General features: G+C 34.4%; 1 protein-coding gene across 3 annotated transcripts in view; it reads left to right on the top strand.

Moving 5' to 3' along the window:
• Positions 1-12,349, top strand: part of LOC141404301 (gonadotropin-releasing hormone receptor-like) — a 262,725-nt gene that overhangs the window by 115,675 nt on the left and 134,701 nt on the right. For all 3 annotated transcript variants that reach the window (XR_012412985.1, XM_073987770.1, XM_073987771.1), the window contains one exon: positions 7,921-8,104. Coding sequence is in view for 2 of the 3 variants with exons in the window: in XM_073987770.1 (XP_073843871.1) it covers positions 7,921-8,104 (184 nt within the window). In the remaining variant the exon portion in view is untranslated. The remainder of the gene's footprint in view (positions 1-7,920; positions 8,105-12,349) is intronic.

The raw sequence follows: 12,349 nt of genomic DNA, 5'->3' as shown, positions 1-12,349 counted from the left end.
ACATTCGCACATAAAACGTCCTTTTTCCAATTAATTCGTCTTCAAAAATTGAACGAATTACTTGGTTTTGTAATGTCCGTTTGCTCCAATAAACCCACTTTAGCTGACTTGAATACAAAACAGCATTTTGTACAATTCACAAGCTAGACATAAACCTTCATTATCACATCAAAAATGGTATTCTAATAAAATGTACTCCCAGTATATATATTTTTTTGCCGATTCGAATACAGTATCAGCCTTTCGTACTATCAAGTTTCAGCATTTACCTAATCCTGACCAACCACGTAACCAATAAACACTTTATATTGTTTTAAAAAAATTAGTAAAACTCCAGACTAATACATGAAGTGCACTACAGTAAATCTTAATACCTCTCAGTATATTTACCAAATTTGTATGTGATCTCAAGGTTTGTAAATCAAGGTTCAAATTCCTATTTGTAATCCACTTTGCTGGTCAAAAGTATTCGCCAGAATACATCACACTTTTTTCATTTTTTGTCGTATATTATTGTTAAATATCAATCCTCAATTAATAGCACAGTTTTTTTAGTATATTCACATATCAATTCTTTCATGAAGTTTCTTTTTATTAGGCATTAACAATAATTGTATCAACAAGAACGGTACTATGCATATTTCTGAAAGCAAATGATCACAATGTTATGAATTGATGAATAGCAAGTAATAAAATAGTGACAGTTACTCAATGAGATCAATGTTTTTATATTTTTATTTTGGTACGTTGTTCTAAGCCCGTGGTGATTTCACTAGCTTAAAACCACAAATGGTTTGTTACTCAGCTAACGAGATACAAATCTGTTTGACAAACATATCGCAGGCTTAGTCGACAATATCTAATTAAAAATAAACATTACTTTTCCTGCTAAAAAATGTGGAATATATATCTTTTAAGAAAAAGAATGTTGCATCTATTAATTCTTTATAAACGGCAACTGTTTTTACTCAAACTCAAAATTTTTGTATCTCACACCAATCTTGCAAAATTAGTACTTCTTGATGCAGCTTTGCGTCATGACTCTCAATATGGCAACATAAAGAATTGATTCTATGTTTTAAACAAGTGTCAAGTTAAGGTATCATGTTGCAAAAATTCATTTGTTACTTTTTTTCATAATCAGATCTCGAAGTATTAACATCAAATTTTTCCAATCAAAAATCTGGTTGTTTTGTGAACATCATACAGTTGTGCAGTCAGTTTTGAAAATTGTTCCTAAGAACAAAAGCCATTCCATTAAATATGTCATGCATTTTTTAATTAATTTGCAAGATAACCATACATGATTTCTGGGAGATCTTGCTCCTCGTACAATAATTCGGAAGTCTACATCTCTCGAAAAGAATCAACACATCTACACTCACGCTGCCCACAGGGTAGCGTGAAGATTTGTATTGTGACCCAAAGCAATTGTGTGTTTATTGGCGATAATTTCCTCATAACCAATATCAAACAAACCAAAAGTGGATAATATCCGTTTGTGCCTTTGAAGGATGCCCTGTTTGATTCTGGCCTAAACGCATTCAATTGGAAGAGAGATTTTGTAGCTCAAATTTCATTACCAGCCAATATGGATGTTCATGAAGAAAAATTATAGGTGCAGAATTTGAGACACGTATATTAGTGAACCTCATAGACAACGGATCAACTTCTACAAAACGTTTCCATGACATATAACATCAATCATATCTATTTCTGAAGTGTTACCAGTTTTTGTGTTCACGCATAGTGACCCTGTAGCAAGGAAAACATCAGCAATCTACATACGTGGCGTGTCAACGATATAAGAAAGGCGTAATTTTATCATCGTATGTAAATATACGCAACACCAAAACGAAGAAGTTGCCCGCTTCCTTTTGAAGATGCATGGCATCTGACCACCAAACTTCAACTGTCTGTATCATCATATGTACCGATATAAGTATCTGCTGATTATCAATATTTGCGTTTAATAATAAAAAATATGTTTTTTTAACTCAATTGGAAATAGTTCAGATTTAGAGAGGAGAATTCCAATCGACCCATGTAAGAGATAGCACTTCCATTTGCCCTAATATTTTTTTGCAGCAGCCGCCATCACAATCGAAATGCAGGAGGCCTTCTACAACTCGAGAAATTGGTGGTAAGTTGGACATCAGCTGTTTGCTTTATTTGTGCACTTTCTCTTACATCAATCGGTTTGTCTAACTTGTAATGAGAATTTATAAAGCGGATCATTTACATACATACATACTCTATGTTAGCTCTCTCCAGTGAGGTGAATAAAAGATGGAGAAAACCGTTTTAAAAATGTCACTCAATATCTTTATGACTTCTCATTACTTGTTGTGAATCAAAAGTAAAAAGGGACAATGTAAAACACATAAGTGTATTTACATATCTACAAGAATGTAAATTTGTAATTACATTCATTCTTTGCTTTCTTCTTAGTTTTTTGTTTTGATTTGTATCCATATAGCTTATTAGTGAAATTTCATGCTTAGGAAGCAAAAGATATTTTTAAACGAATTAACCCTTTAAGGACAGGTTATTTTTTTTTCTTTTCAAAATTTTTCATTAATTTAAAGTCATCATAAATATATGAATAAATTTGTCTATGATGATATATAGTGATAGTAATTATGTCAGGTATATCTTTTATTGTTCTATAAGTAAAAATTTTTCCTTTTCTTGAATAAATTGAATTGTGGAAGTTAAAATATGACTTGGTAAAAGAGTTATTTATGTTTTCCTGCCATATGAAGTGAAGAAGAAGATGATGTAAGTATGCTCGGGGTCCTGATTATAATATTAAAAAGCTTTCAGGACATTGGACGGTGAGGGTTACGAAGCTATTCCCACAACAACAGCAGTGAGGATTCCATTTTGGAAAGACATAGGTATTTTTGTAATTTTTAGTTAACGTTCATATAATGAAATGACTAACATGGGGATTTTGTTTATACGTTAGTCATCCTGGCCCAGTTAGAGTTCCGATAGTAGATCTTGAAAAAAAGGGAGTCTATAATAATTAAATGTGATGAATAATGGTTTATGCGGAAAAGGACCGAACCTCCCCAACCGACTGACTGCTAGCATAGCAAAGGCTCCCGCAGTCCTTCGTCTTCATAAACTCGTCGGTGTTTTTATATCAATTTTTAAAAAACATACACCTTATCCCTCTTGGACATTACACAAGTGTCCAAATGGTATTTTGTCATATTGTTTTCTTTTATTTTGTTTACACACAATTACATATATACATATGTACATGTGTATATTGAATTAATTACGGTTATTAGACAAAATCAACACAGATGCAACTGTGTTGTTATACCCTCCACCATAATATGGAGGGTATAATTAAATTTGTCATTCCGTTTGTAACACATCGAAATATTCATTGATCACAGTAAAATTCTAAGTCGATGTAACCATGTCCGTCTGTCCGTCCGTCTGTTGAAATCAAGATACAGCTCGCAATTTTTAAAATAGAGCTTTGTAATTTGGTATTGAAGTTTCTATTACTCCTAGGATGATTGGTATTGCAAATGGGCTATATCAGTCCAAGTTTTCATATAGTCGCCATATAACGGCACCACCCGATTTTCGGTATTTTTAAGGTTCTTGGCTTCATTATCACACCAAAATGACTGAAAATTGGTACTTAGTCTTCGTTGGCGGTATACAACTTCCTCCCAGAGTTTTATCGGTATAGGACAACGCCTTCATATAGCCCCCATAGAACGGTACCTCCCGATTTTCGGTATTTTGAAGGTTGTGGCCTCCATATTACTCGGAAATGGCTAAAATTTGGTATTTAGTCTTCGCTGGGAGAATAAAACTTTCCCCCAGAATTTTGTCGCTCAAGCCTTCATATAGCCCCCAATAGAACGGTACCTCCCGATTTTCGGCATTTTGAAGGTTGTGGCCTCAATATTACGCCGAATTGGCTGTAATTTGGTGTATCATTGGGGGTATAAAACTTCCCATATGAAATTTGTGGGTTAGGCCGAGGCGATTTGAAAACCTTAATGAGCCCTTCGCGTTTCTGATTCCTGGGATTGAACTGAGCAAAAAAGTCTACTGGACCATATATCTACCGCGAAAATCGAGCCTCCCGATTTTGACTTTAAGTTTTTTATTGACGTTTTTTTGGATATTTTGGCATATAACAGCTTAACCATTGAGATTTTCGATCCAACACAAAGACAAAATTGTAGCCAAGACAGTAATTGCAAACTCTCTAATACATCTCAAAAGCATTGGAACGCTCCTTCAGGCAGTTTTGGCCTTAAGAATGTTCAAACTTTTCGGAAAATGTCGATAAATGACATTGTGGTACAAAATTTGACCAGAAAAATATTCAAGCGTTCTGTTACAAAATTCTATCGTGTTGGGATCCATGGACAACGAAAATGCTATTAGTTCGTTTGGGTCACTTCGTTTTATTTTTTTATAACGGCAAAAGTAGTGAAAATCTGGGTTTCTAACATTTTCAAATTTAAACGGGCATATCTTCTTTTTTTCACAACGGATTTCTATTGATCCTTCTTCCTTTCAAAGGGGTGAATAATATCTTTCGAACAAGTTATTATTTTTTTAAATCGGTTAATAAATGGCTAAGTTATAGTGGTTTATGTCTGAAAACCCCCACAAAAAAAACTATAACGGAATTCCTCATAAATTAAACAAGTTATTTTGACCTTTAACAAAAAATATAATTGAAATTTAAAGCTGAAAATATGGCTACTATAGCTTAAACGAGATCACCATAGAATAGAAACCTTGCAATTGGGTGAAGTAAAGTAGGAGAGAGCTTAAGGGTAATATTGTGGTACAGTGGATGCGTGCCCGACTACGAAACCGATGATTCCTACCTAGTTCAAATCGTTGCTCTATAAATTTTTCATTTTGATTGTAAATGAGAAGAAAGAATTTTGTTGTAATTTACTAATTCGGTAGTATGTTCGAATGGTTAAAATTCATAGCGGACGGTTCTATATTCGAATCCCGGCAATGACACAGAAAAACAATTGTAAAAAGTCTGGAAATAAAAAAAACAATCTTCGCCCTAATAGGCAACGTTTTCAAATAAATAAAAATCAGCTTGAACCTGGCTGGGTTTGTACCCACGTCCTTAAAAAACACATAACAAAGTGTTGCCACAGCGTGTTAGCGTTCAGAACGCCATACTCATAACTTCCAAAGGCTACGCTAAGCTTTTATCATGGAAGCCATACAATGAATGAAAAAGTATCCATCGCTGTAAAAAACGAATTTGAAAGAGGAAAAGTTAGATGATAGGGAAGCTACTCCACAAGCGATATGTGGATGAGCCTCTACCAAAGGCGAAACGTGTCACATAGTGGAGGTTGTGTGGGTTCAAATCTTCGGCTTTAAGCTTGACTCCAACCATAAATTAATTAAAAATGATCTTCGACCTAATAGGCAAAATTTTCAAATAAAAAGCAAAACAACACTGAATAATATATTGGGTTAGTAACACACCCCTCCAAAAAAAATAGTACATACTATAAAAAACACAAATAAAAAGAATAATAAACCCCTCTACCGCACGGCCGGGATAAGGTAAAGATAGCAATAAACCGGTAATAAGTAATAAGTCAGCAGGAGCCGATGCACTGTGGTCCCCTAAACCCCTCTACCGCACGGCCGGGATAAGGTAAAGATAGCAATAAACCGGTAATAAGTAATAAGTCAGCAGGAGCCGATGCACTGTGGTCCCAACCTGCGACAATAATCGATATCAGTTAATGTCAATAATGACAATTCATCAAATTGTCTCTTAAAATATCAGATTTTAATATTCCAGCAATGTTTTTGTAATTTATAACTGTACTTAAAGAAGCAAAGCCGAAGAAGTTGACATTTCTGTGTGATCTCTTTAAGACTCTAATAAGAATAAGGTCGTTAAGTTCGGCCGGGACGAAATTTTTATACCCTCCACCATAAAATATTCTTAACTAAAATGGAATAATTATTTTCCTTCCCTGTCCACAATTTTTGGTGCATACCCCAAATGCCTATATTATATAATCATTGTGGACCTATCTTGACAATTTTTGGAGGAAAAGTTGTGTAACTGCAGGGAAGCTCAAATGTCAAATTACGGGTAGTTCCATCAAACAATGTAGCTAAGACCCTCAAAATACCGAAAATCGGGAGGTACTGTTAGATGGAGACAATATCAAAACTTGGATTTATGTTGACAATTTTTGGTAGAGAATTTTCCTAGTTCAATTATTGTGAACACAAGAGTGATTATAACAGACGGACATGCGGACATGGATATATCCCCTCAGAATTTTATCCTGGTCGAGAATATACATACTATATACTATAAAGTTTGTAGGGTCGCAAGTTAATACTTTAATGCGTTGCAAACAGAAAAACAAACTTAACTCCCCGTTTACACATGCAAGTGACAGTTCGAAAAATACCAATACACTCAGACATATTCACTGCCACACCAACTATCAACCTTACTGCCGACAAAATTTCCTTGCCTGTAAACAATGTAAGTGCTTTGAAAGTAACTTAATTTTTTTCCGAACGTTTACACATGCAACCATCAGTTCGAAAAAATCAAGTTTCGACTATAACATGTATACACAACTGTCTGCTAGTTACTTGCATGTGTAATCACCAGGTAATATACCCTCCATACTATGGCAGAGGATATAAAACCGTCAAAATTTAAATGATAATTTTTTTCGGAAAGGAAATTTTTTGAAGGTATTTTTATTATTTTTACATACAAATCTGTACCCAACTCTTCAGAACATGCCATTGTTGTAAAATGCCTCTATCACGTTGTTTTCAGTATATTTTGCAACGACAATATAATAAATATGTCAATAATGTGGTGAAATCCAAAATGCGAGGATAAACTGTTGGTGTGAACTGTGTTTGAAATACGTGTTGTAAAAGATGTGATACAAAATACGACTGAAACTACATGAAGTAAGCATTTTAGAGTTTCAGAATGTTCTGAAGAATTGTTGTGAACTTTTGTTGGAAGATTTTTGCAAATTATATATAATAAATATATAAAAATGTCTATATTTGATCGATTTTGATGCCCTGACAGCAAGGCCAAATTCCTTTTCGTTTCTGAGATATAGGCCCGATAAATGCAAAAAACTGTAGTTTTAGCTTGGTTTAGATGAGGCCATAAAATCCGAACTGGATCTGACAGGACAAACCCCTACTAGAGTTTTTGTAGTCTCAATATGTACTCTCAAAAAATGCATACTAGAAGTTGTTTGCATTTTCAGTGTTGCATAGTGTATTTCTAAAAAATCCCTGACTTTATATGATTCTAACATTTATGATTAAACTTTTATCGCATATTTAAATTTTTTATCAAAAGTCGAAAAAATTACAAAAAAGTCGATTTTTTGAATAGCTTTTGAATAGTTTTAGGTCAATTGCGTGGAAATGCATGGGTCAAACGAAGCTTTATACGCGTAAAATGACACATAACATACAATACTATAACAAAATGCAAAAAACCCCTCAAAATTATTCGAAAAAACCCAGAGTTTTACGTAAATTTTTGCAACCATTTTTTGTGGCTTTTATACGACCAGTGGCTTTATCTGGGTTAAAGGAAAACAATTTTGTTCTTATTTATTTATTTGTTTGCTTTTGCCATCATTGGCGGACGGTATATGCTCTCGTTTATCCTGTTTTACATGTTTTTCACAATTTCATTTACTTTTTGAAATCCGTTGCTTGTTTGTTGTAATATGAAACCATTTATACCAATAATCGCTTTAATCTGCCATCATTGCTTTATGTCATACAATAAATTTATAGTAATAATAATAATAATAATAAATCACTTTAATATATTTCATTTCATCCCTTTCATCACCCCTTTTTATTTTGCAGTTTTTCATATTTCATGTGGCTCGTGGTCCTTTCGTGGAAGAATTCTATCAATGCGTAACACATGGCTTTTACACCGCCGAGTGGCAAGAGCAACTTTACGCCACATTTACTTTAGTTTTTACATTCCTGCTGCCGCTGTGTATACTCTTTGGAACGTACATGTCCACATTCCGCACCATATCAAGTAAGTATGACCAATATGCTTTATTTCGATAACATTGAAAAGAATGGAGAGGATATGGTATTAAAAAAATGATTGAAAAAAAAAATGAAAACAGTGGATGCTCTTTACATTTATCTAAATTATTGAACAGCTTAGTAAAATCAGTGGCTCAATTTTGGTTCTACTAAAATCGGAAATGATAACGTTAATAGAGGAAACAAATGGGAAATGGACAAATTATAAAGAATTTTTTTAATAGCGTTAAAAGCCAAACTCATAACTTCCAGAGACTCTGCTATAAAGCGTTTGTCGTATAAGCCATGTAGGTTGAATGGGGAAAAAAGCTCATCCCTGCAAAATACATTGCATTTGAAAAGTCAAAGCTCGATGGCAAAGTATAGTCGCTTAATTCCTAAGCCGATATCCGTAATGCTAGTGCTTTTAGCTATTAGTTTATTATAATTTTTAGTTGTAATAAATATTTAAATAAATAAAAAAAATAAAAAGTCTCTTAATTACAATATTCGCAGTTACAATATTACGATAACTTCAGTATAAAGGCCTCGTCACATAAGAGGAGAGATGCGGCAATTCTACGCGGCTGAATGTGTGCTGGAACACGATTTTCGTATGCTTTGACTTTTGACTTAAAACCGCAAGAACATGCATCTTAATGAATTAAGCCAGAAATCCTATAATGTGACGAGGCCTTAAGTATGAGTTTCGAGGCATTGCCAGAGAAGGTATTCCACAGCCGATATGTCTAATGAGCTGTCTAACTAACAGCGAAAACGGTCAAAAAATTTGGTGGTTGTGTGGGTTCGAATCTTCGTCTTTCCTTTTTCACTTGCAAAAAATATATAGATCATTCAGCTATTTGAGTCCACTCCTTCCGATACCTCCCCCACAAAAGTTCGAAAATGTTCGGAAAATGTGTGTGCACGATAACTCTTGAAGGGAGTAACCGATTTGGTCCATACTTTGCACATCGTGAAGTTTCTATCAGAATTAGAAGAGGTTCAATCGGTCCACTCCTTTGGGTACCTCATACACAAAATTTCGGATAAGTTCAGTTTATGAACTGTTCTCGAATCGCTTTGATTTTTGTTGTAGCAACTTGTATTCACTACCCCCCATACGACGATACAAGTTTAATCAGGGGCAAGTCCATACTTCCTGAGAAAATAGCCTGAAATATGCAAAAAAAACCGTGTGACACCGTGTGACCGTGTGTGTAGTGTAGAGTTGGGCAATTGAACGACCTAGATCACAATCTAGTTCATTGGACACCGGTTGTTTGTATCAACAAAATGCTTATACTTAATATCTCACGTTAGTTTGTATGATGTTACTCATACGTATTTGAACTAGGACAGTGAACTAGGTCGTTCAATTGCCCAACACTATTGCAGTGGTTGGAGCGCAAGATAACTCTCGAACGGATCTGCCGATTCGGTCCACAATTTGGCCTTCGTAATATTTTGTCCAAACTTGGTTTAAGTTCGAAGATACGCCATATCGGTCCACTCCTTCAGTTATCTACCAGATGTATATCTGTTTGAATATGGACTATATTTGGCCACTCCTTCGGGTACCTCCCACTCAAAATTTAAGACCTGCTCTCGAATCACTTTGATTTCTGTTGAAGGAACATGCATTCGTTGCCTCAATTACGACGGTAAAAGTTTTTCAAGGGGCAAGTCCATACTTCTTGAGAAAACAGCCCGAAAGGTGTAAAAACCCCTATGTTACCATTTGTAGTCGCTGGAGAGCTCTCGAACTCGAACTGATCAACCGATTTGGTCCAAAATTTAGCCTTTGTCATATTTTGTCCTAACTTAGTTTTAGTTCGAAGATGGGCAACAACTTCCGGTTGTCTTTTTCCGAATACAGGGAAGCCCGTTTATAGATATTGTACACAACACTTCCACATTTGCTATTTAATTAAATCAACTATTTAAAGTGTAATGTACAGCCAAACACAAGTTATATAACATAAAACTAATTGCATTAAACATTTGCCATTATGCAAAGTCTCATATCATCATGTCAAATTACCATGCACAACAACGAGACTTGACAATATTGACATTGTGTTGCATAAAATGTGAATGCTTTCCAACTGAGCGAAAAGAGGCCACAGGCAGATATAAATCCTTGGTTAACATCCGCATCCGCAACGAGGCATAAAATCCTATTATTTTACACAACACTGCGAGCGGTCATTGAAGTACTCCCAAAGGATAGATAGAGGCAATGTCATGTTATAGTTTTTGCAATCTGTGTAAAACAAAAATTTATAATATTGACACTGTTCTTCCGGGTTTTAACATAAAAATTGCCATTTTGCATATATGTATGTAGTTTGTATGTATAAAGTCAAGCCTTTTACAGCAGTATAGTGTTATTTGACAATAGAGTCTATTTTATTGAGCGTTTTACACAGCCAATAGAATTTTATTACAAACCAATTTTGTTTAAAGCCAACTGAGAAGGGTAGGTTTGGTTTTTTTCCAGCATCAATGCACATTGACTGGGTCCAAAGAGCTGACTTCATTGTAGAAAAACCAAAATCGACAAAAAGTGTTGGGATTACAAAATAAAAATTGAAAAATATTGTATTTCAGTTATATACACTGTCGTTCACTTGAATGACACCCTTCCCCCTAAACATTTCAATAAATTAAAATGACAATAATGCGGATATCAGAAAAATTACAGACCATGCAAATGTGCCACCAGGCTAATCTGTTATTATATACACCACTATGTGGAGAGGGTGTTGTACATAAGTTGGTTTTGGCCAAAAAGTTCGTGACTAATCTATATATATAAAATAGAAAAATGTTTGTATGTTTGTTTGTTTGTTTGTTTGTTTGTTTGAAATTTATAGACTCAAAAACCGCTGAACCGATCTTGCTGAAATTTTCAGGGTATATTACTACATCGCCTGAAAGTAACATAGGCTATAAAAAGTTTCGAAATTCCGCTCTGATCCGGAGATATAGCATCAGAATCGGAGGTACCTCCAAAAAATTTAAACTTTGTATGCAAATATCTATAGAACGGTTAGAGATACAGACTCCAAATTTGAAATGTGTGATGGATTTTAGCCTAAAAATAAATGTGCCAAAATATATCGAAATCGGTCCAGATTTGGATATAGCTCACATATATATTTTCGTCCGATTTCAAGTATTTGATGTACCAAACACGCTATATATGTCCGATTTCCATGAAATTTGGAAAGTGTGACTAAATTTGTTGCAGAAATGTGTATGCCAAATTATATTGAAATCGGTTCAGATTTGGATATAGCTCCTATATATATTTTCGGCCGATTTCATGTATTTGATGCACCCAACCCACTATGTATGTCCAATTTCAATGAAATTTGGAATGTGTGACTAAATTTGTTGTAGAAACGAGTATGCCAAATTATATTGAAATCGGTTTAGATTTGGATATAGCTCCTATATATATTTTCGGCCGATTTCATGTATTTGATGCACCCAACCCACTATGTATGTCCAATTTCAATGAAATTTGGAATGTGTGACTAAATTTGTTGTAGAAACGAGTATGCCAAATTATATTGAAATCGGTTCAGATTTGGATATAGCTCTATATATATTTTCGGCCGATTTCATGTATTTGATGCACCCAACCCACTATGTATGTCCAATTTCAATGAAATTTGGAATGTGTGACTAAATTAGTGGTAGAGATGAGTATGCCATATTATATTTAAATAGGTTCAGATTTGGATATAGCTCCTATATATATTTTCAGCCGATTTCATGTATTTGATGCACCCAACCCACTATGTATGTCCAATTTCAATGAAATTTGGAATGTGTGACTAAATTTTTTGCAGAATTGAGCATGCCAAATTATGTTGAAACCGGTTCAGATTTGGATATAGCTCCTATATATATTTTCGGCCGATTTCATGTATTTGATGCACCCAACCCACTATGTATGTCCAATTTCAATGAAATTTGGAATGTGTGGCTAAATTTTTTGCAGAAATGAGCATGCCAAATTATGTTGAAATCGGTTCAGATTTGGATATAGCTCCTATATATATTTTAGGCCGATTTCATGTATTTGATGCACCCAACCCACTATGTATGTCCAATTTCAATGAAATTTGGAATGTGTGACTAAATTTGTTGTAGAAATGAGTATGCTGAATTATATTGAAATCGGTTCAGATTTGGATACAGCTCCTATATATATTTTAGACCGATTTCATGTATTTGA

Source organism: Musca autumnalis, unplaced genomic scaffold, assembly GCF_047663935.1.
Source record: "Musca autumnalis isolate F117 unplaced genomic scaffold, ASM4766393v1 scaffold_4, whole genome shotgun sequence".
Classification (NCBI taxonomy): Eukaryota; Metazoa; Arthropoda; class Insecta; order Diptera; family Muscidae; genus Musca; species Musca autumnalis.
The sequence above is the reverse complement of the archived record's forward strand: the minus strand, read 5'-3'. Positions and strand labels throughout refer to the sequence as shown.